The sequence below is a fragment of the Pyrgilauda ruficollis genome, unplaced genomic scaffold (assembly GCF_017590135.1).
Source record: "Pyrgilauda ruficollis isolate IOZ18807 unplaced genomic scaffold, ASM1759013v1 scaffold71, whole genome shotgun sequence".
NCBI classification, from domain to species: domain Eukaryota; kingdom Metazoa; phylum Chordata; class Aves; order Passeriformes; family Passeridae; genus Pyrgilauda; species Pyrgilauda ruficollis.
This window is the reverse complement of record NW_024528933.1, coordinates 3341337-3366850: the sequence shown is the minus strand read 5'-3', so window position 1 is coordinate 3366850 and position 25514 is coordinate 3341337. Positions and strand designations below refer to the sequence as shown.

The 25514-nt window shown below is 37.7% G+C and overlaps 1 protein-coding gene across 15 annotated transcripts in view; it reads right to left on the bottom strand.

The window, feature by feature from the left end:
• The window catches only part of MPDZ (multiple PDZ domain crumbs cell polarity complex component), a 93689-nt gene that overhangs the window by 67493 nt on the left and 682 nt on the right, over nt 1-25514 (bottom strand). For 10 of the 15 annotated variants that reach the window (XM_041485530.1, XM_041485532.1, XM_041485535.1 and 7 more), the window contains exons 2-8: nt 17654-17724; nt 16887-17053; nt 8343-8564; nt 7201-7340; nt 5190-5403; nt 3051-3179; nt 1365-1568 (exon numbers count right to left, since the gene is read on the bottom strand). In XM_041485530.1, the coding sequence (XP_041341464.1) occupies nt 1365-1568; nt 3051-3179; nt 5190-5403; nt 7201-7340; nt 8343-8564; nt 16887-17053; nt 17654-17669 (1092 nt within the window). In that variant the 5' untranslated portion in view covers nt 17670-17724. Of the gene's footprint in view, nt 1-1364; nt 1569-3050; nt 3180-5189; nt 5404-7200; nt 7341-8342; nt 8565-16886; nt 17070-17653; nt 17725-25514 lie in introns of those variants that run through there. The other 5 variants (XM_041485546.1, XM_041485547.1, XM_041485541.1 and 2 more) reach the window with 4 other exon arrangements.

Sequence of the window (25514 nt, the reverse complement as noted above, 5' to 3'; positions counted from 1 at the left end):
TTTGGTTCTTTCAGCTATTTTGTCAGTACTAGAAATTGCATATATTCTGCAGCTGCAGATACAACTTCTAACATTACATTATATAACCTCAAAAAGGCAAATACTGCAGAAATAATACACAGATTAATTATCAAATTCAGCTTTTATTTTGAGAGATGCATTTCAGACAAGTAATACTAGTGTTAAATTTTAATCTCTTTATCTAAAATGCAGAAAGGTTTTACATCTCTGAGTGCTGAAAGACACAAAAGTACCATACTGTCTCTTGTCTTCGATGCTCAGAAATCTCCACGTTAAAATCAACTTTCTTTGTCTTATAGCCACAAAACAGGGGATGAATATATGTTAATTTTTAAAATTAAAATTAAATTTTAAATTAAAAATTAAATTTTAAAAATTAAAATTAAATTTAATTGTTCACAGATATCACTACAATGGACAGAGAAAATGATGGTAACACATCTAAATTGTTATATAACATCCATGCAAAAATTGCAAGTCATTTTGAATGACATTCTCTTGCAAGTCACTCTTGAGTGACTTGACTCAAATCTACATTGTAACTGAAGAAAATGTCTAGAAAAACAACAGGAGAAAGTGAAACAAAAAATTCTGTCTAAGGGTAGGCTCAAAAACAACAAACCTTTTCTTCTCTCATTAATTTACTTATATATTCACATTTAAATGTATCTGGTCACAGCCATATATGGCAAAACAGTCCTGTTTCTGAATCCCATGAAACCAGACTTTTTTACAAACATGCAAATTACCTATTTTGTAGAGATTTTGAGCTGACAAGTCATGATAATATTTACAGCATTTTTAAGCGGCTGACAGTTGTAGAGGAGTAAAGATACAAAGTACAATCATCAGCAGGGGAGTAAGGGTAGCAGCTGGCTTACTTTTTTTAGAAAACATCTACCAAATGAGCAGTGACAGGTGATGTAGGAAAGTATTAGCATCTGTGTGCTGCTTGGCACAGGGAGAAGGAGAAAAGTTCTGATGAACAGATGAAATTATACAGAAAAAGGGCAGGCAAACAGAGAAATGCTAAAGACTCAACTAGCTCAGTCCTGAAGAAAAGACTGTTGCTTCAGTTGTCCCAGTGTAATAACATACCCTACAAGCAACTCAGAACAAGTTGTTAATTAGATTATATTGATGGAAGTCCTAAACCTTAATCCTAAAAATCTTCAAGAATACAGTTCCTTGCACTGTGGACTCATTACATTTAAATTCTCCCAGAATTGCACTACTGGGAAAGAAAATCCTAGCTTTCGAGAACATAAACACAAAAGACATTCAAACAGCAGTTAAAAAGAAAGGAAGTTTGCAATGGGTTACATATGTTCACTGTTGCTTACCAGTTTCTCTGGTGTAGAGGTGGGCACTGGTGTACCTGGAGGAACTGCTGGTAGAAGTGGTTCCTCAACAGGACCTCTTGCAATTACCAGTTTCACTCTATTTCCACACTGCCTTAGAACTTGTGCCACCTGCTCACTGCTCATTCCAGCTAGGTCTGTATCACCAATTTTCAAGATGTGATCTCCACTACACAATCTTCCATGCTGATGGAAAAATAATGACGAAAAAATGCCATTTCTCCCAAGTACCATACAATTAGAAAAACAGCACATAGCTTTAGTCACTTCTAAGACATATGAATCAGCTGACTTTTTTTGGATGCCAAGTCAGTATCCTGAAAACATGGAGAAGAAGAAGGTTGCCTAATGGCACACAAATTTTATTAGGAATTTTCCCAGAGATATTATCCAGGAGGTCCTTTTTCAAGACATCACCCAAGCACAGAGAAAAAAATGTGTTTCGCTACAGTTACTCCTACTGGTATTTAACAATTGCACGTAGATTGCAGAACTTTGGGTTTCATTTTCAATCATGGCCAAATAACAGCATACAAACACATATTCAGGTTTGCACTGATACTAAAAAACTACTAGTAGTAGTAACAGGATTAACCATGACTTCAAAATAAAATTAATTTCTCTCTTCCTGTGATCCAGCTATCTAAATTGCTTTACACTGGTTTAGTCTCCCACTGATTAACCTTTAATTAATAAAAAAGCTTCGTATGAATTTAGGCCATATGATGAGTGTTACAGAGACAGGTTTGTAAAAGGAACCTATCTACCGTTTGTGGAGCTTTCCTGTTCTGAGGCTGTAATCTGATATTTAGACTCCTCCCATGGGACACCTGATAAAACCCCGGCCCCTGGGTCCCTCTCTCTCTGCTCTCTGGGCTGTGCTCAGGCTCCTGGGCCTCCAACTGCTTCCCCCTCCCCCAGTACGGGGTGTGGGGGAAAATAAAATGGACTCCCATGGTAAACGACAAACAGACTTGTGTCGTCTGTTTCACTGTGGCCTCTCTGGACAGATCATCACTGTAGCAACACGCTGCTACACCTGTTCAGGGGAAAGATGGCAGCAGCAAATGCTGTCCATGCATCTCCAGGCCCTGTTATCAGGCCACTACTGCTATTGCTGGAAAACTGACCAGTCTCTGTGCCTACTCAGTCCTTGACCATCATTAATGCAGCCCTATGTACCTGTCCAATAAACAAGCTTGAAATGAGCTGTGATAACCAAATTCAATTCACATGAGCATTGAGGCAAGAGCAGAGCCTGTGTCTTGAAGCAGAGGCATGAAGCTACATACCTGCTCCAAGCTTCAGCAAGCTCAGCAGAGAAAAGCAGATGCTCTTAGCTGTTAGGGCACAGCAAGTCAATCTTTGGAACTCCCACGACCCCTGATTACAACCAGTACACTCGTGAAAGAATTAAGACTCTAAATGCACACAACATATATAATGTTACTAGATTTGAAAATGTAATTTAGAACCTTATTCATCTTTAACATTCAAATGCAGAGACTCCTGTACTAAAGACATCTTTACAGAGGATAAATTTCAGTAATTACTGTTTCTTTTTTTACATTTATTTGGATAAAAGCTACCACTATATGGTCTGATCATAAAAGTAAAGAGTAACTTCACACCTTACTGAACAGTAACAGAGAGGTAGGTTGAATTTACCTGATCAGCCACCCCTCCTGGGAGGATGGTTTTAACAATCACACCAGTTGACTTTCCTCCCACTATCCCAAATCCCAGACCTGAACCATCATTGACCAACTCTATGGTCTCCACATGCTGCCAGTGAACCTAAAAGGAATAAACACAAGTTTGCAAATTATTAAAAACATACCATCATAGAATTGTTCAGCTGTAAAAAGGCCCTTAAGATTAACGAGTCAAACTATTAATATGCACATAGGAATTTGCAGGTTATTTTCTCTTATTTCTTGAGTATGTTTTTAATAATGGAAAGCTGGAGGAAGATTTACAATTTTTTACAAGACTGTTGCTTCAGTTGTCCCAACAACTTCAAGCAACTCAGAACAAGTTGTTAATAACAATTTTAACAATTACTATTAGGTGTGATATTACATAATATTTAATCAGTAAATTACTAATTCTGTAACAGGTGGAACTTCTCTGATACAAACCACAGCTGAATAATGGGTCAGACCTTCTGAGACCTTGTTGAATGAATACAGACAGCAGCCTAGGGCTGCCCACATTCATGCCTCTTTGCAGTCAGTAAATACTGCTTCTAGAAAACCACACAGGACTGGAAACTAAAATCTTCAGGTTTGTCTTCAGGCATGCTCATATCAGCCATTAAAACAAAGCACAGGAGAAAGCAAAATCTGCTTTCTAAGGCTGAAAGCAGAACCAAATATTGTGAGGCAGGTAGTAAAAGTAATGCCCCATGCAATGAATTCTTCTGGGCTGTCTGATGGCAACAGCCTGATAATGAAGTCATTCTGATGGCAGACTGTGTTCGGAAAGGAACAAAACTGCTCAGAAAGAAAGACAATCCTAGCTCAGCCACACGGGGCACTCCTTGAAGGGACAGCTGGAAGCTCATGCTATTCTTTCTCCTGAACAAGAACTCCCACAGTAAACTCATCTAAAATTTACAACTACAGCTGGTGCTTCACTAGGTATAATCTTAAAATAAGCTTTTCTTTTGAATAGTCAAGGTATTGCAAACTCAAAGCTATGTGGTACCTGTTTGTAAATCCAGTCTTAACATAAAGCCAGTATAATAAAGCAAAGCCTGAAGGAAAAAGAATGACTCCTAATATGTTGCATTTGAAAGCAAAGAGAACATGAAAATTGGGAAAGGCATGCTAAACAGAAGCAGCTATGGAATGTTTGTAAGGAACGTCTTTTCATGCAAGGGAAGCTCTTCAGCGAATACAGAGGCAATCACATGGAGAACAATTTTGTCACAGCAACACTGGAAAAGAGCAGGCTTCCCCCATGTGCTGGCAGGAAAAGTTAGGTGAGTCAGCCGCCCTCCTGCACACAGATACAAAGAATATTTCTGACATTCCTTCACTAAAGGTTTTATACTAACAATTAAAAAAACAGTTCCTTTTTCCAGACTGATTGCTTTCTATACCTCTGGTAATTGACTCCCTTAAAGAAGGGCCACAGAAGACTGAACAGTTAAACCTACAGAAATTGAATATAGGCTATTTCATCCTAGGATAATCCATTACATGAGCAAGGTAAAAGGAAGAGAAAGTATGGTTAACATCACCCTGATATCACCATGTTTCTGAACTGTGTTGTCTACACCTAGATGTGCAATGGCTTTCATAATAAAGGAATTGTAGCAGAGCTGCTTTTTGGGGAGCCCTTAAATGCACCTTGTAATTTCATTGGAGCTCCCATGCTTACAGAAAACAGAAAAACAAACACAAAAGCACCCATCCCAGCTGGTGGTGCAGATCAGATTACAAAGCCTCAAAAAATTGTTTGCTCAAGCAGAATTCAAAGAAAAAAAATATCCTATTTAGTGCAACCTCAAAATAAAGCTTCATCAAGTAAGGTAAACATGCTGTATTTGCAGTGGTGGATACAGATAATTTGGCAGATGGGAGCAAGGAATACATCCAAGATGAAGACTTTTTTCCCCCAGAAAGCCAGAATATTTTCTAGTCTTTGAAGGGAAAAGGTATAATAAAGATAAATAGAAGAAAAACCTCAAGAACTGTGAAGGAATGTAAATACAAGTTACAAAAAATTACTCAAAAGTTTATATGCAGTAAGTACATGCAGATTCAGAACTGAATACACAGATGTTTGGGCTATACTCACCGGGTTGGAATGGGCTGAAACTGTGCTAGCAGCAGATGGAGAACGGGAAACTGCAGGACTGATGAGCTGAGGAAAAGTGCCTCTAGCCACAACGAGCTGGACATTATCTTTTGCTTTCTGCAAAATGCTGATAGCCTGTTGATGTGTAATTGTCTGATCAAGGGCTTGTCCATTAATAGCAAGGATTTGATCTGCTTCCTTCAGCTTTCCATCTCTGTCACATCGGTGTAAACAGACGACAAAATAAATAAGAAAAATCAAGGAAGCATTGCCACAGAAATTGCAATATTTTGACAGCTTTGCAGGATTTTTAATAACTTGGTCTCTATTCTCCCCACATTTTTAAATCCCCCCTGCAGTCTTGCTGAAAGGAGCTGATATGGCACCCTGGTGATGGCTCCCTTTGAAGCTAATCCCACCGCTACTTTCCCCTGGTGACTACTCCCTAGCCAGCTTTCTTCTCCCTGAACCCCCATGCGAGACTAAGCATATTAATCTCAGTTGCTCCCAACCACAGCCTGGGAACTTATGTTTATCCTTGACTTTGAGCCTCTTGCTTTACAGGCCAAGTGCCCCACTTTGTTCAGTGCACCCATTCTGAATATTCATCAAACCATGGAGTGGAACACACTTTCAGCAGTATGTTACAGAAACAAATTTTGTTTTGCTGAAAAACAAGGAGGGGGGAAAAAAAAGAAGGACAAAGAAAGAAACCAAACAAAAGCCCTGAACAAATTAAAAAAACCTCTTCGCTTTCTGACACAGAAAGCATCACTGTAAAATTACATACTGAGTCTTCCTCAGATATACTCCAAAGAAAGTGTATGAAGCTTACACAGTTGAATTACACTCTCTTTCTTCTATCACTTCTCTGCATCCCAAAGTGGCAGTGCTTTGATAACAAAGGCCAGCCAGGAAAACAAGAATCTCTATTACAACAGCCTTTGTGAGCACCCACACTCAAGAAATCCAGGTAGAGCACCGAGGTAGAAAAAAACTATTTAGCTTCAACTCACAAGAAAAAAATAAACAGAAAAAAAAACCCAAACAAAAACCCCAAAAAAACCCAAAACAAAACATAAAGAAAACAAAAAAAAAACACCAAAAACCCTCACCTAAACCAAAACAAAAGCAAACAAAAAGAGAAAATGGAAATTGGGGAGATTAAGAAATATTGTAGAGATATAAAGCAAGCCACATTTTGTACCTGATTAACTACAATTAAGTCTGTATACCATGTTCTTGTCTCTCTTGCCCATGTTCTTATTAGACTTACAGTGAGTATTCCGATCACAAATAATCCAAAAATATTTCCCTAAAGCACAGTGAAAAACAGCACCAACATGACTCAGCCTCTCCACACAACATACAGAGTACACCACAAAGCAGCTTGGACCAGTGACACACCTTACTAGTCTGCAGTGAACCAGTGCTGCTGCCATTTACCTTTGAGTTTGCGTGCTCCCTCAGCACTCCTTTCAACATTAGCTGGGGAATCTGAGTTTAAGTCTAAAGCATAATTTCAGCAAGCTATTATCATTGCTGAGCTTCTGTAATATCAGCTGAGTATCTCTGTGAATATCCCTGACTTTAGGTCAAGACTTGCTTGTTGTCAAATCTGGGTTTCACACGTGCTCAATGTGACTCTACCTAACAAATAACACTGCCAGATACTTTTTTGCATCAAATTGTTCTTCAGTGCATTCAATGATGGCAAAATGCGTATTTCAACTTCAAAAGGCATGACACAGAACAGTAGCTTCCTCTTTTTCTCTATTTAAAAATCCCAGGGAAATGTAATTAGTAATTTCTATAAATTAGGAACAGTTCATATGATGCCTGTTCCAACATCACATAAATTGTGGCAAGTAATTTTACATCTGCGATGATGCTCAGAATATGAAGAGAGAAACTTGTAAACGTGTCCTTGTACCACAAAAATAACAGCAGTAACTCAACTGAAGTGTCACATACACATTTGGTGCAGTAAAATATTCAGTAGTAATATTACCTATGTGCCACACTTCCCTCCTGGATCTCTTGTACAAATATTCCTAGTTCTCCCCTGTTTTCACTCTTGAGTCCCACAACACTGAAGCCCAGACCACCACTTAGAGGTTTAATAAGGTCAATTGTCTCAACAAGACGACCCTGTTCAGCAGAAATTAGAAAAAAAGGGTACAAATGTTAAAAGGTTAAAAATGAACAAAGGTTAAAAATGTTGAAAAGCAGCAATAATAAGCATGGCAAATAAACTTGGAAATTAATTTTTAAAACAAACAAGTCGTCATGAATTAATGACAACTATAGCTGGGCAAGACTATGCAAGTTAATAACTGAAACATAATTGTTCATTACAAATTTATTGCTATCATACAGAAAATATTTGAGAAATAAATATTATTACAGCCCAGAAGAAGAAATCAGGGATAAAAAGATAAATATACAGAGTTTTGCTTTAGTAGTGATTGAATAGTATATATACATATATATATATATATATATATATATCTATTTTAGAGAGTACAGGACAACTTTCAAGCAAAACCAGAAAAAGAAGATGAATTTCAGAAAGATGAAAAAAACTTGGACTATGCAAAAAGGCTCTCCTGAACATCACTAGACTTCTCCTATCCTGCTCTATTACAGATTAAATAGATAAATCCTAGAATATATGCCTGGGCTTTCCCAGCTCCAGCCACTGAAGGGACTCGTGCACCGCTTCTGCCTACTACAATAAAGTAGTAAGATTAGAAAACAATGCACAGCAAGGTCAAAATTTTCCATTTTATTTTCAAGAAAATCACAGAACTAGATTTTGTTAATTATGCATACAAGAGCATGCTCTGACAAAGTATCTCCCTCATGCATAGAGCAGCAATTCTACAATGAGCATGAAAAAAATAATGGCATGCTGATGTGTAATACACACACTGGTCAACTAAGGACAGTAGCACATGTGTGACTATGTCAGGGCTAGTTTTTCAACTGCTTTCTCATTTACTAATTGTTTCTCAAACTAAAAGGTTACTTTTATTTTATACATAAGTGGTACTGCGCAGTAACTCAATTGCCTTTCAATAAATATACATGTATCTTAATCTTCATATAATCAGTAATCTGTATTTTGTGGTTATTATATGATAGGGTTACCTGGGACATGTTTCTGATCAGCTGCTCGAAGTCATCACTAGAGAATTTCCCATTAATCTGAGGAGTAATGGATCTCATTGATGTTTCTAACACATTAGCTGGGTTTCCATTCTGCTGAGCCAACAAATATGACTCATTAAGCGGCAAGGACCCCACGTTCACACCATGATGGAGAAGCTGAGGGAATTCACCACTGGAATGTATGGAAGGTGTAATATTTACCTGTAAAAGATTGAAGACAACACACATTTATAGACACAGGAGAAATCTTTTCCTTTGGTGAGAACATTATCATAAGCCAACTGATCATTAGAAGTACATGAAATTCCAATTTACAATTTTAAACAGACATTTTAAGGAGAAAAACTACCTTCAATATTTATAACCAATGTAAAGTTGCACACTACAAGCATAAAGCACAAAAGAAATTTATTAGAACAACCTAAAATTGCTTTCCATACTCTGTCTGAAATTCATTTGTTCCCATCGCCATAGCATCTTGAAGTACTCCATAACTATGCTAGAGAACAAATTTTTTCTACAACACCAATATTTAAGAGAAAAAAAAAAGTCAAAAAAACCCAAAATAAAAAATGTTATCAGTTGTTTTACAATTTAAAAGAAAAATATGCACATAGTGACAAAAAAATAAGTAAATCTCACAGCTACATAGAAAACAAATTTCACCGGTTAGGGTTCTGCATCACTATGTACTACAGTTACTAATACTACTATCTGCATGAGCTAGGATTAAATACAAGATTAGTGAACAAGTTTAAAATCACCAGGCTGATCTGAAAGTCACAATCATATGTTTACACAGACTTTACAATCCACTTTTCTCAGAACAGAAAAGAAAAAAAAAATCTGTTTTGCACAGCCATAGTAAATCACCTCTTTTCAAGCAGATCAGTGCCAACCTATCAACCAGCTGGTGATATAAAGCTCAGGTGAGGCAGAAACCCTCACTTGTCTTTTGTCCCACTTGCCTGTTGATTGTCAATTGATACTGCTTTACTCCAGATAAACTTGCTTCGTACTTGACTGGCACACTAACTATTATATTGCAACTTCAAACACTTTTCACAGTTTTACAATGCATACCTTCTAGCATTCTGCATCACAATACAAAAACCTAAGGTTCCCCTTCCTTAAAGTCGTATTTTATATTTCAAGTATCAATAAAAATTTCAAAATAGTAAACATATTCTAAAATGTCTACTTGCACCAGTCTCAGTTGTTCAAGCATGTTATATCTATTGGGTTTATCACATCAGTCCTCCAAGAGTCCAGTTATTAAAAGGTCAATATTGTTCTCCATAACACAATTCCATCCCATCTGAATATTTTAGGAAAATGCAATAAAACAAACATAATTTGTTGAACAACTTATGTGGCTGGGAAGGTCCTCCAGTTAAAGAAAAAATACCACAAGGCAGCATGAGGAATAAAAGTTCTCAACAGCATTTCTAAGCCTGCTCTGACCTAAAAAATTGTAAAGAAGATGGATATTTGGAACTCAGTGATATTTATATCCCAGTGACTATGTTCTTTATCCATACTTGTGAGGAATCATTTGGGTTATTATGTTTCAAACAAACTGGAACACCTAAAATGTGCACATATGCACTTTCTTTAACCACATACATTCATGTTGGCAAGCTTGTAAGGCACAGGTAGACAAGCCTTGTTTCACAGTTCATTACATGTAACAAAACCCAGAGACATAATCGAATTCTATCCTTTTGAGAATATAAGACTTTCCCTCACAATATATGAATGGATTTGAAAACAGTAAAGTCTACGATGTACTTGTGTTTCTTATCTGCATAAGACCATATAATAGTTAATTCACTTCCACTTTCACAATATTGTCCATTTCAATGTATAAAACTGTATAACTAACTTGGTCAATAATGTGCTTTATTTCTTATTCTCCTCCACCTTCAAATCTTTTTATAGAGCATGTTGCTATGCTTCTTCCCGCAAAAAATGGTCATTGGTGAAATCATTAATCCTAGGAGTATTTAACATTATGGAATGGTCATTGGTGAAATCATTAATCCTAGGAGTATTTAACATTATGGCAATTAACCATTTTTAACTGGTTCTACTGAAAATATTTTTACATTTCTACAGCAATATGAAGCAGACTAAGAGTATATGAGATACACACCTGAACTACCTTTCATGTGTGCTGAACTATATGGGTCTGGTATCACAACTATTAGTAAGTAATAGATTCAAGTTGGCTTTCTAAATTGCAGTGGTCATTGCAGAAAATAGCACTGAGTTACTCTTTCTGCTGATAGTTACCATCCTGAGAGCACTCTTGGTCAAGCAGTCCCTAGCGAACTAATCACCTGCTCTGGCAAAGCCAGCAAAGTTATCCTAAAGAAAGAACAGAATAGTACAAGGAAAAACTAGCAATTTTATCCAAAGCCAGTCAGTGAGAGCTCACTAAACTACTTTGATGCAGCTTTTGGAGTGGTAACTTGAAAAGATACCACTAAGTGAGCCAGGCTCAGCAGCTGAGCACAGTAATGACTTCAATCAGTACGATTACACCTAGAAAAAATACATTAAATGTCTGCAATTTCATTTAGCACCATTCTAACTGCATTATTCTCTCCTGGGGACCTTTTACTGTAGTAGGAGCTTCTGGATGTTTCACATTTCAGGGTGGCAGAAGTGGAAAGTCATTGGTATTACTAATAGTCCTATAAAACCCAACTGTGTGTGAATTCCCCACTTTGAGTAGAGTATGTAGTCATTCTCTAAGACAAAAGAAGAAAAATTCTGTAATAATGCTAAAAGCAAAATTTAAAATATACAGGAAGCTAGAACACCTTCTACTTTACAAAGAACGAGCCATGCTGGCAAAAAAGGAGAGAAACAGAATTTTATGTCACAGAAACTGACTGTAGCTGAGAGCCCAGTGCTTTGAATTTATTCCATGTCACCACAGAGTGTTTCAGACTGCTAATGCAGAGAGAATCCCAGTTTGTGAAACCTCTGTCTGCATAAAAAGCTTATGTTTTTCACGTATCTAAAGCACTTCTTTACACACAAATGTGTAGGGAGCAAGTTGCACTAGAAAAATCATGCACAAAAATCTACATCAAACCACAGTAAACAAAATTATGTCATACAATAGTATGGATGTTATAAATGGTGCTTGCATTATTACTGTTTTTCTCTAATATACAATAAAAGACTCTCTGTATCCATAATCACCAAAGAACAAATGGAACATCAAAAATAAAAGGTTTTAGACTATGACATATTGCCCTTATGAACAGCCTTACATGCCTAATCTGAATACAAAATACTACTTGTACCACTCAAACTTGTACCATGATTTAAGTATGTTATCCTAGTACTATCAGACAGTGGATTGATTGCTTCAGGCAGCCCACTGCACTGTTTGCAATGTTCTAAGAGCAGAGTAATCATGATGGGCACTTCAACTTCCACCTGAACATCTGTACAGTATCACCGTGCTTTTCTCTACTCAAGTTTGAAGGACTTTTTCAAAAAAGGTAAGGCAATGTCCTTAGGGAATTCTGGTTTTCTCCCTGGTAGAGAATTTACACATTCTTACGCTAAAATAGAAGTAGTTACAGGCAAATTAATTTTTTTAGTTTTTACACTGTATGTTTTCACTGTCCTGTTCAAACTGGCAAATACAGTGACTATTTTCTCCATTTGAAATTTCATCTTTTCTCCATACTTTTGTGAGCTGGGGCATCACTGCAGACATGTAGGAATTGACTGACTTTTTCCCACTGCCTTTCAAAGCAAAAGATGGAAGTTGTTTTTCTAATACACACAACATAGTAAGAGCTCCAGTATTCTGAAAACACTGGATTATATTTATTTGCACAATGGTTAAAATACCACTAATATCCTGCAGTATATGTAGTATATAGTATATATACTACATATACTGCAGGAAAAGGAAAAAATAACCTTCCAATTCACACTAGGTTAACTAGAACTTTAAAACCTTCTCCTCAAAATTTCAGTACAACTACAACAGCACAGCTACAACACAGTATTGAAAATTATCACATCAAGAGCAACTGACAGCAACATCTCATTTTCATGACACCCTTTTTAAACAAACATAACTCATATTAAATGCAGAAGGTGCTTAGTGCATGAAGCCAACCTCACATAAAATTTCATATGACCTCTGAAACTCCAAGATAAATTTAAACTCAAAAACATGTTAAACTGTTAACAGAGTAAAGTTTTCTGTATGTGTGTGAGCAAAAACCTCACATTCCACATCTCCTCTTCTGAAACAGACATGGTTACACCTTCAAAACTATAAAAACGTTTAGGCTGACATTTACAGTAGTACTTAATATAGAAGTTCAGAATTCCAAGACAAATTTATAAGCAGAAATGTGATGACCACTCTCTTCCATGTGCCCTCTGAAATCCAGGCTTATAGCACAAAAAAGTAGAGTAACTGCTATACATTCTTGCTAACCACAGAAGTATAGGTCATTCCAGGAGAAGCAATAAACCACAATGCAAATCTTAAAATGAAATATTTTTCGTAACTTATAAATTGCACTACTTTGCAGTAATACAATCACCATAATTCCATTAAAAAGTAGCTTTATAGAACTGTGATTGTATAATTACATAATGAAACATTACTGCTTAGTTTTATAAGCTTGCTTATGCTGTTTTTCCTTGATTGGCTTTCTCTTTATGGTACAAGCATCTCCAGTGCAGATATAATTTGCATAAGATAAAAAGAAAATTCATAAATACCCCTTAGTATTTATGTTTTATTTATATAACACAAAATTTATGTTTTAGTTACACAGACATTGAATACAATCAAGCAGTGCTTACATGTAGTAGCGCAAAATACTTTAACAAAAAAGCAACACAAGCCATGTCTGTACTGTATCAACACTTAAAGTATTGTTCTCAACATTGCTAGGTCTCAACTTACTAAACAAAAAGAAATTTTCAGTATTTCTGCACTGCAGTCACTGAGCAGCAGCCCTGGACACCCCAGGAAGCACAGGACTGGTTACAAGATTCCTGAGCAGCAAAAAGGCCAGCTGCAACTGCAATCACACTGGAAGTGAGGAAGCACAAGCCAGAGAACATGCAAGCACAACAGCAGGGAAAGGCCCTGAGCTCCCAGGAACAGGAACTGGCACCAGTACCACTCTGCAGGCTGCACCTTTATGACTCCATCCTCAGAGCAGATGAAGTAGATCCCAAATTAGCATTTCCTGTTATCACTTCATTTAAAAGCTCAAACAGTATTGTTGCCAAAAGGGGTTCAAAACATGAACTGAAAATCTCTAGTTGTGCAAAATACAGAGTTGAGTTAACACTCTTAAGTGTTCACCGGCAATAGGAAAAGACAGTTTCTCACTTCTTCCCTAAATCCTCTCTTGCACTGACACCCAGCTGCTACCCACCAGTACTGTGAAGGAAAAACTATGGTCAAACTCACAAGTAAAAGCAAAAAAAACAAAACCAAAAGACGTAACAGAAAAACAAGCAAACAAACAAACCCAAAAACCAAAACAAACAGAAAACCAACCAAACAAAACAAACTACCAAATAAAAAAACCCAAAACTGAGAAATGCAGCCCTGCTATCTGAGCCAAACACCAGATATTTTGTTCTGGCAGAGCTCTGAGTGGAAAGGAGGCAGGAGGAGGAGTGGAAGAAGAGGTGAACAACTGAGAGACAAAAAGGAATGGAAGAGTAGCAGGACAGGAATGCTAACATGGTCCAACCATTTTCTTTAAAATATTTAATAAAGAAAATAAAATATTATTAAAATATTTAAAACACCACAATCTCTGTTTTTCTTCTCTGTCTCTGTCTTGTCTTCAAACAAGACTGCTCTTCAACATCAGAAAACAAGCATTAACTGAAAAACTAGAACAGAAAGAGACAAGAAAAAAAAATGGTTCCTTCAGTGCTCCCCAGCTCGAGACTTCTGAAGTCAAAACAGTAATCCACAAAAAAACATCCCTTTGTTGTACCTAGACTTTTCCAATTCAGTTAACTTCACAGTGACAGTTTTGCAGTACAAACAAATCCTGCTTCCTCATTTAAGAAAAAAAAAAAATACCACACAACTTTAAAGCATACTAATAAGAACCAAGGCATCAGATTTGCTGACTTTAGCAACATGCCTCAAGATAAAGCAACATACCACTCAGTCTACACACTGCACAAAGAGAGGGCAGGACTTTCACTATCATCTCTATGCCTTCCAGACAGTGTCTCAAGCCAGAAATACATCTTTACCTTGAAATGTATTGATGATCCTACAGGCCCACAATGAAGTCTCACTGATCAACCTACTTCTTCTGGGATACTTGCAAGGAACCTGTTTGATTTGTGAAGTAAACTGCCATTCTGGCTTCTGTGCTCCCATCCCCTCTTTCAAACTACATTGTCCTAAAAGATGACCTCCCCAAGAATTTTGCAGTAGTCTTGTAGCTCTTTAAAAACTCATTAAAAACAGAGGGGCAGTTTAACAGACTGTCACATTTCACCTCAAAAACAATCAAATGCCCATTAAACTGCAGCTCATCATTAAACATAAAAAAATTAGCCATCTTAGTCTCCAGGGGGTAGAAGCTGCAACATCTTATCATTGCACAACTCAGCACTGTTTGACATCCTGTCTCAAACATGACTCTGACTGTACCTGTAGGGGGACACAACTTCTCTCCTTAGTCTGGCACAGCTTGGCCAAAAAACCTGGTCACTACTCACATGCCTCAGAGTTTTCATCAACCTGTTGCTTAAGAGCTTCAAGAGCACACTACCCTGACAGTTGCAAAAAGGATGCCCTTGAAGGGTGTCCTCCTAAAGTGCACCTGTGAAAACACAGGTTTTTTTAACATAACTGCCAATTTTATGCTTTTATTCTTTGTCCTGTTTCAGTATGCTTTGCAAATATTTAAATAGCACAAAATAAAAACAAGTAATTTCATGTCATATTGTAGGGAAGAAATTCTACAGAAAAAGTATAGGAAGAAGAACTGACACAAATCTAAGAATACTGAAAACGTATATTAACACACGTAAGTGTTCATATAAGCACACATTAAAAAAAGGGAATTCACACCCACATAGGTGCCCTGTCAACTAGACAGGGTACATCCCATGAAACATGCACAGATCACTAAAGTTACTTCACAGACATCTGCAGAGTTAGGACAGAAAGTGAAGTTATTCTTTTTTGTTTTTGAAAAAATACATGCCTTAAATTATCCATCCTAGTATCTCCTGCTTCATTTTCTAATTTAGGCAAGTGCATTTAAATAGATAGCCACCCTTTAAGTTCATAGCTAATGTCCACAAGTGAAAATTTAATTTGCCATTTTAACAAATTTTTATTAATGTTTCAGGCATACTTTTATTTCTCAATACATGTTCCCAGGGTCTTCACCACATAATTCACACAATTTCTGGTCACCGTTAAATTCTCATTTCCAAATGGCAGTGCAAACAAACCCTCAGGACAGTTTTTTTCCCTGAGATTTTTTTAAATTACTCCAATGTCATCAAGTCTCTAAACAGACAAAAACTGAAAAACATCATGATGAATACAGCATAGACACCATTCCAATTTATTTCTTTGTGAAAAATAGCACCAAGATGATCCACAAGAAGCAATAAAGGGCCACAGTGCATTCTTCTGCTGCACAGCTGAAGTACTGTGAGGATTGTGAGGAATCCTTCTCATCACAGTCTGGTCAGAGACCAGATGAGGCTCCACATTGGTGATAAGGTACATGTGCAGAGTCTGCTCCCTCCCACTTCAGGAATTCTGCATACCAGACAGAGCTGGCCATCTTGGAGGAGTCAACAGGAATGACACTTTGTAAAGCCAGATACATAGTTTAGTCCTAATTCAGTTACTGAACTATTTTCTATATTCTTCAAATTCTTATTATGCTGACAAGAAAAGTACAGCAACACATAAAGTCAATATAGCCAAGTTGCTGACCCGTTTCTCAAGATCACTGAAAACATGTAGAAAATTAATACTTAATACCCTGAGCAAGCAAAAAGAAGGCAAGAGATCTGGCTTCTCTTTGATCTTTTATTCCTATAAAAAGTACAAAAGAGATCTTCATTTCCTTCTGAAGTCAACCATTCTACAGATTCCATCTACATCCTTATTTAGCAGGGTAAGACACAAAAGAGCAATAAAAGGCTTCTAGGGAAAAAGTCCTAGACCTCACAGAAAACATGCTCCTTTTGAAGGGCGGAAAAATAAAGCTTTATGTTAACCCCCCAACGCATATGACCATTTCCCTACCCTACACATTTTAAGAAACAAGCATATACATAAAAATCATATACACAAAATACAGCCTCAACAAAGCCCCAAAAAGTCAATGTGCCATGTCCCCAAACCTTTGGATCAGATGTTTAGTTTAAGCTATTTCACTCTTCAACAAGCAGAAACACACACATCTTTGCATTACCTTAGCAAGTTTCTCCTTGCACTTGCAAGACTGCTTTTCCTACCTGATCTCTCAGTTGTTGAACAGAAGTCTGAAGGCTCAGAATTTGATTAAAGAGAGGACTCTGCAGCACTGATTTTAATAGGCTTAGTTTCTCCTCATTTGCAATGTCACCTCGATCCCGAAGTTTTGTCTGTAAGCGCTCCATGGCCTGGAGGGCCCGATGTGTATCTGCAGCAATAATCATTCCTAGTCAGTAGCAGTCTAGAAACAGCTACTCAAAGTACAGGTTTAAATATAACCCTCTCTACTGTTTAAACTACAGAGAACTTGAATGGCTCTGTTTTGAACAAAAATCCCAGCCTCTCTAATGAAGCAGGAAGTCAGAGGCAAAGCATAAATCAGAAGCCAATGAAAATTGTATTTTTGTCCATCAGGAAGTGTCCATTTTCCTGATGGACAAAAATAAAATTGAAAAAAAATGAAAGAGCCTTCACTGAAATTCAGTTACAGGAACTGTGGCTACAGTCTACTGTAAATAAATAGGGGTATAAATAACCATAACAGAAAACATCTTTCTTTTCCATGCAAAGTTTTAATTCAAGAAAAGATTAAAACAATGAAATCAAGACTACAGGCTCAAACTTAAATACACTAAACATGATTGTACAACTTTTGTTTTCAAATACAAAAACCCAAACACAACAGCATTTCTAATCACAGTATTTTTTTTTTTTCAAAACCTCTCTCAGCAGTATACACCGATATCCCAAATCCCACACGCCTGATGTGGCCACAAAAATACTGTGATACAAATGAAAAAAAAATTACCAATTGTTTCCAACATGTTTTCTGCTTCTCAGCTTCTATTTCAAAACTGGAAAGAGACTGTAAATATTTCCCTGAAAAGTAACAGAAAGGAAAAAAAGTCACATTTATAGAAATACTAAGCTCTGAAGGGAAAGAAAAAAGCTTGATTTTTGAAAGCAATAAACAGCAAAATAACAACCAACAAAAAAACTATCTCCACAGATAATTAAAATAACCTCAAAGTCAAATTCTGACTCACTTTGGTGTTCAAAATCTTCCTGAAAATTGCTTTAGGAATATACTTTGTAATTTATTTGCATTTCCATATCAAAGTAGCTGTCTGCATACTGTTGCACAACACATCCTCCACTGCTTTAATCAGACACTATGAATCATAGATGCCACTGAAATTTTACAGTTTCATTGCTTTCCTTTTCAGTGATTCACAAAAGACATTCCCTGAGGGATCAGTTTTCAAGCTCCTTGTTGACAATTTCAGTTGCATGAGCCACAGCACACTTTTTACAGTCACCTTTGAAAGAAAAGACACATAAACCACAAGGCTACAGGCTTCCAGGATTCTCACACTAGAGCCTCTCCTATCAATATCTACTGGAATTGAGACTCAGATATGGATGATAGCTGAGTTTTTATCAGTGTAGGTTTCTAGGAAGGAAATTCTACACTGGGAGGAAGAAATTCTGAAATTGCTTTGGTTATTCTTTTTTGTTGCTTTTTGTTTTTGGTTTTTTTTTTTTTTGTTTTGTTTGCTTGTTTGTGGCTTTTTAAAAATGTATGTCTGCAATTGCTCAGAAAGTTGGAGTGACAGAACATGTTTGATGGAGATGGATAGCTGAGAAGTGAGGAGCTCGAATATCATTGCAGGTGTATGAACTGTTGATCATATCTTTCATAATTTTTTTTTCTTTATAGTAGGAAAACACTTCAATACAGCATCCCCTCTTGAATCTGAAGAACCTAAGAACATGCAGAGCTGTGATCTCTAAGCACTCAGGAAAAGTAATTTTTTCTTGAGACATCGGATAAAAAGAGGGAAAGCAATGATGTTGACAGATCACTAGATAAGACAGCTTAACAGGATCATTAGTTGTAGAATCTGATCATTTTGTCAAGCCTATACTATTTGCAGTTTGTGCAGAAAAAGCAAACCAAATGGGTTTAAAATGGTTTCAAATTCCATCAGTATGACTTCCTTAGTTTCAATATGCCTGAAGCTTCCTATCAGTTTTATTCACAGAATCACCAAATGGTTTATGTTGGAAGAGAGCCTAAAGATCATCTAGTCCCAACCTTATTGCCATGGGCAGAGAACTTTCCACTAGACCTGGCTATTCAGAGCCCAGTCCAGCCCACTAAAAGAACGGGGAGTCCATGACCTCTCTGAAGATTGCATTTGAATTTGACAATACATTGAAACAGAATCACTGATCATTCTTTTTATTACAATGTACAATATTCAAACCCCTTAAACCTGACTTTGTCAAAGTAATGTTACTCCATGATCCAAAATATGCCTTTAAATAAAAATAAGCCTTCATAATTTTTTTTTTCTTACTTGGCAAGGAAAGTCCTAGCATGTGATGGCTGGATCTGAAAAACAACCCAAATATCTTGTATTTTCGCCTTGTCACTCCACAAAACAGGACAAAATAAAGTCTATTTTACATGGGAAGGGCTGGATGAGATGATTTAAATTTTATGAAAGAAGCTGACTCCCCCAAATCCTTATCACCCATAGCTTTTCTTTCTAGATTAAAAACTACTATCACTTCTATTCAGAGCCACTATTTAAAATCAGAAGTATTTATGTCATGCTTATAGACGTTTTCCTCAGTACCAATGCAAATCAAAGCAGTTCTTTCCTGTTTCACTGTTCCAGTTCTTTCTCAATACCTACCTTTGGGGCTGTATAGTGGATGGAACCAGAAAACTTGCAAAAAATTAGAAATTGAGTATTTTTGAGTAATTTCATTTATCACAGCACTATATGCACAAGCACATAACATCTTATGTCCAACAGATTAAACTACTCAGGAAAAAACAGAGGGTTACTGTTCTGCTATAGCTCTGCAAGAATCTCAAGAAGAGATGCAGCTACAAAATAGCTATCCCTATCTTTTGGAGTAGCTGGATATTGCTTTATCTTATGACTCAATTTGACTAAAATTTCATTCTTCTTGTGTTGACGAAGGCAAATTTTACAAGTGACAGCACCCAAGGTCATCACTATGTTCATGCAGTTCTGAAGATATGAACTCTAACAACTTATAGTAAGAGTATTCTACAAGCAGACACAAGTCCTAAACATATCTATAGGCTGAGATTATATCATACAATTTGCAATGAAAAAGAAGTCCTTAGCTCTGCTAAGACACTCATTACCTACTTTCTATTTACCTCATGCTTTAGAGAGAGGAGTGAATACTGCTCTAGCTCCATGCTACTATCAGCAAATCCATTTTGAACTTTCAGTTTATTCTTTTTATTTGGGTTTATATTAGTAGGGAATACCTCCCTAGCTAGCCAGCTTAATGCTTTTGTCAACATCAGCAATAAGCATGAGAAAGACCAAAACTGTCATCAGAATGTTTTCCCTCAGTCACCTCCTCTGAGGCAGACACAATGCACTGAGGGACACCAGTGTTTGCCTCTACATGTTGCTGGCCAAGATGACCCCTGTTCACTCTGCCTGCATTCTGAAATAGCAAATAGACACGTGACTGCTCCTGCTGTGCCACATCCACGCTAACAAGTGGGATCTGTCAGCACCAGCTTAGTGGCACATTAACATAGTGGAAGTACTGGAGAAGCAACCATACATCTCTCCAAATACACTGCAGAGACATATCCATAAACACCACCACACGCTACAGGACACACTGGCCTTTAAACCAGCTTGCTTCTAGGTATTTTAGCAACAACATGCTTGTGAGAAGCAGAGTGGAATGCATGATCATTTGTTGAAAGGCCTAATTCTGCTATAGTGAATATTTTTGTAATGGCATTGTAGATTTCTAGAAGCAGAGTGGGAAGTTTAGTTCTGATTTTCTCATTTTGCAATCTCCTGGCAGTCTGTATCACAGGAACCTGAAGCCAAAACCAGCCCTTCTATATACGATACAACAATCTTCACACCTCAACGAGCTTACTAGCTTAGCTCAAAGTAGATTTAACTATTTTTGTATTTCAGTGCTGAAGTTCATTAATCTCTTCACAGTAACAAGAACACAGGCTGTCGGAGTCAAGACTTTATTGGCAAATCGAAGAAGGACAGTTAAGCAAATAGCAAGTTAAATCTATGTTCAAGTTCTAAAGACACAGGTAGCTGAAAGCTGTGATGTAAACAAAAAACAAACAGCCAAACAAACAAACAAAAAAGGAAAAAAACAAACCTCATCATCTTCTCGTTTTCTTTCTGTTTTAGAACATTAGAATAGAAAACACAAGGAATTTTAGACAGGTATAAGGTGACACACCATATTCACTCCAAGAACAAACCAAAGTTGAAGATGATCCCTTTCAAGCTTGCACTTCCAAAATTCGATTATTCCAATGCTAACGAACAAAAATGGGGTTTTTTGCCACTCTTCATGCTACCCTTCTTTGATAACACTGGTTGTCAGAAAACAGCTGGCATGTTGCAACTCTGTTTTCTATCTGTCCACTTCTGAAACACTAAAATGCACTGGCGGCAGAATTTTTTTAACATCTGAAATTTATCTGATCAGCTCCTTTCCACACAACTGCAGAAGGCATTTAGCTAAACAGACAAAAGATTCTTGAAAATAGTAAGGCAACCCATTTCCATTGATCATTGCTTCATACCTGATCACTTAGTTTCTACATGGAAACCTACTTTGTTTCATTGATAGATACTCTATCTACTGTTTCACAAAACCATTTTAAATAATACCTTGGAAACTAATGCTTATAGCATGGATTAGGAAACATGCAATGCTAAAGATAGAAAACATGGTAATAGGCTTTGCCCCATAGCTCCTGCATTACTTGAAGTGCTCTGAGTATACAGAGGAAATGCCTAACTTAAGAGCGATCTCTAGGCCCAAACTCTGGCTTGGAGTTGCATGAGATTAAAATTAAATCTATTTCAATTAAGCAGCAAGGTAACCACAACATGCATTTTATAGCTGCTAAAAAGAGTATTTCGGAACTTCTAATCCAACACTTTTGCCTGTGTTTGTCTGGGCTAGAGATACCCTTTAATACTTGATTTTTATCCCATGTCATCTTCCTCCCCAATTTTCTGGCTATCACTCAAACAGGCATATTGTGTTAGCACCGTGTGATGCAGGAACAGAAACCAAACCACACAGGAAGTGGAAGATACTCATCTTACTTAACTTTCTGCCTTGACCGCAGATTCTAAGAGCTCTTCCATTTTTCCCACTTAACCTCCTGAAAGCTGCCTACTAACCCCAGGAGGAGAATTAAGGTGGATCCCCAGACACCGAGTAGTCTTGTGAAAACTGTTGACAGTAAATTGAAAGATCTCACGCTTTTCTATGTATTTTTTCTAGCTACTTTTCCCCTGTCATAAATTCAATTTTACTGTTGCATACAGCACTTTTTTAAGCACACAAAGGGTGTGATAATAAATGCAAGAGAGCAATGACCAACAGGGAAAAAGAGAACAAAAAGAAAAAGCAAAATTAATGTGCACTGTTCCACAAAGAGCAAAGCAGATTTCCATCAACTACCTGGAATGCAACAAGGAAACAAGACATGCCTGACACCTACATTTAATAGCTATGCTAATGGAAACTGTTCTGAAATATTCAAAGCAGAAATAAAAAGGCAGTATTGCACAGTCTATATTACGACTTTAAGCACTTTGAAAAAACATTACTAGCTTCTTGAAATTTAGCAAAATGCTGAAGGCATCAAAAGTACATATAGAGGTAGTGGCTCTATATGCTGAAGAAAAGTTCTGTGATAGAGCTGAACAGCACCATGTACTTTGAATCAATTATGAAAACAAAATTTTGAACATTCAACTACTTTTAACCTTCTGTATGTATCACTCTAATGTATTAAGAAAACTTAAAATGCTTTTCAATGAACTGGCAATCTGTTTGCTGTGTATAATTAACAATTTTCTGTAACACTGTAAGAAGCCCTACATCAGCATATGACAAAATATCCATAGTAACTGACATGCTAATAATTGCAGCTGGGAAATGGGACTAAACTATCCATAATGATTGCACCTACTGATAAATGCATGTGATACAGTGTATTCAAAATTGATTTGTAAAGAGCATTCCAAAAAACAACAACATAGCAGATAGAGTAAGTGTTTCTGATGGGGTTTGTTTGGGTTTTTTTTTTGTTAATGAAACAAACAGATAATCTTTTACAAAAAAGGGGTTTTTTTTCAGTAAGTGTCTTAAATGAAGATCAATTGCCGTCCTTCCACATTAGCTTCAGTAGCTGAAAAGCAACTTTTTAGCATATGCAGAATATAGGGGACACTACATACGCTGAATTGATGAAATACAGGCATGGTTAATATTGGCTCTTTATGTTTTCAAGAACAGGCAATTGATAACCATATTCATTAAATTCAATTAAACCTGATGAAGTACAGATTTTACAGTAGTTGCACCTCAACTGTATATTGGATTCTTCACAGAGGTGGCAACAGCATACATAAATGAATAAATACAAAGCCTCTCCAAACAGCTGCCAGTAAGCACCAACAAAGTCATCATTTTCCCTACAAACTGAAAATACAAATTTATCTTTATGTATTGTGACAATAACAAGTGACTTACACAGAAAATCATAACACTGTGTAACAAGACAACTGTGCAAGGGGTCTCAGATGTAAGCACAGGGTCTGAAAAGCCTACAAAAGAAATATGTTACTATTACCAAGGCAAAAATAGCACATTTTTGTATTGACTGGAACACCAGTCAATTTTTGTATTTGTCAGGAACACCAGCAGTGAAACAAGACTGTCCTTATATATAATATATATATGTATTATATAGCATCCTGTCAGCATGGCATTATATTGGCCAAAACTGCTTCACCAGGATGCTCAAATATGAAGCCAGTTAGAAAATGTACTGGATGCACTTCACAAAATTTTAAATATTTTTGTGTGAAACATGGAGTAGAGGTCAAAAAGGTCTTTAAAATGGTTCTCAATATACTGAATAAAGTGCTACTTGATAAAACCATCTACAGCTATCTGCATGACTGAGAAGATATAAGGCATTTGTGCCTGAAGAATTCACAGACCAGGGCCCCACCAGGGCCGGGTGGAAAAAAAAGATCCATTAGTATCCACCTAGTGCAGTTCTCTTTCCCCAGTGCTGATAGTGATCTAACCTTCCTAGCGCACTTCTGCGCGAAGAAGGGAGAATGTATCCAGTTCCCAGTGAAACGCTTCTTCAAAGCCTACGGAAACCATTAGAAACACCGCAGCTAATCAGCAAATGTTATATGCATGTTACTGTTAACAAGACAAGAGACACAAAAATATTCAACTAAAAATTGATAATAATTTTCAAAAAACTATGTTCTCTACATAAAAATGCTGCTTGTTAAGGTGGGTATGTCCTTAGGTATTTTCCACTTGCATTCTTTTCTTTTAGTGTTACAATTACTTTCAAATTCCACAGAAGCATCAAGTAACAATCCCAAAAAGTATTTCACCACTTTCCCCTTTTCCAGTTTAAATTCTTCCCTACCAAGGAGTTGCTGTTTCCTTGGGAAACGCAGGGAGAAATGATATGGAAACCACAGGGCATCACACAATAGAACTTCCTCAGCTGCAGAATTCAGACCCTTCCTCTTTATCTCAGTAAATCTGCGCTCTCCTACTGCTACAGACTCCTGACACCCTTTCAGGGACCAAAGCCAGTGAAGACTTTTCCTATCCAACAGTTTATAATTTAAAAAAAAAAAAAAAAAAAAAAAAAAAAAAAAAAAAAAAAAAAAAAAAAAAAAAAAAAAAAACATCTTCTACACGTATTAGGACACAAAAATATAGCTGGACGATGCAGTGTTTATAAAAGCAAAAGACAAGGAAAAGGAAAAAAATACAAACCACAACGTTTTTCAGCCAAACGGCAAATCAAAAATCTTTTACATGCTGTACACGGAGTTCAAAAGGTCGGATTTGTGAGTTTTTCTTTTTCTTTCTTTCCTAGTAATACTCTTTCCAGTAACATAGGGAGGCGCTGGCAGCAAGGGGGGACACGGGAAAGGAACCATCCCTTTCCTTTCTGCACCCAGACTCATCAAAGAGCACAACTGCGGGCGGCCCCTCGCCCGCCGTTTCCACCCAGCCAAAGCCGTTATTGGGGAGCTGCTGGAGCGCTACAGCGGGGTCGGAGCTGCGGGCAGCGCCGACACCAGCACAGCAACAGGTACCGCTCCCATGAGCCGCGGCCACCGCCCCGCCTGGAGCCTGAGGACACTTCCAGTGTCGCCGGGGCCTCCGGTCCGGCTCTGGCTCCGAGCGAGAGTCAACGCCACCGCCCTCAAGTGCCGGCCGAGGGCCGCGGCCGCTGGCAGGGTCGGTGGCAGCGCCGGCAGACGAGGAGACCTCCTCCCGTCATGAAATGCCCGCGGGGGGTAAAAAAGGAATGCAGGAACGCGCAGCAGGACTCCCTGCAGATGTCAGGGGAGGCTCGGCTTTTGTTTACGTGAGGACGACGCCCCGCCAGGCCGCCCGCCACAGGCCGGAGCCCCGGCCCAGCCCGGCCCCCACAGGAGCTCCCGCCGCCCGCGGTCGGCTGAGGGGGAGGAAGAGGGGATGTGCCGGGACACAGCAACAGGCTCATCCCCCCGGCCCGCGGCTCCACGGCCTCTCTGCTCCTCCAGCAC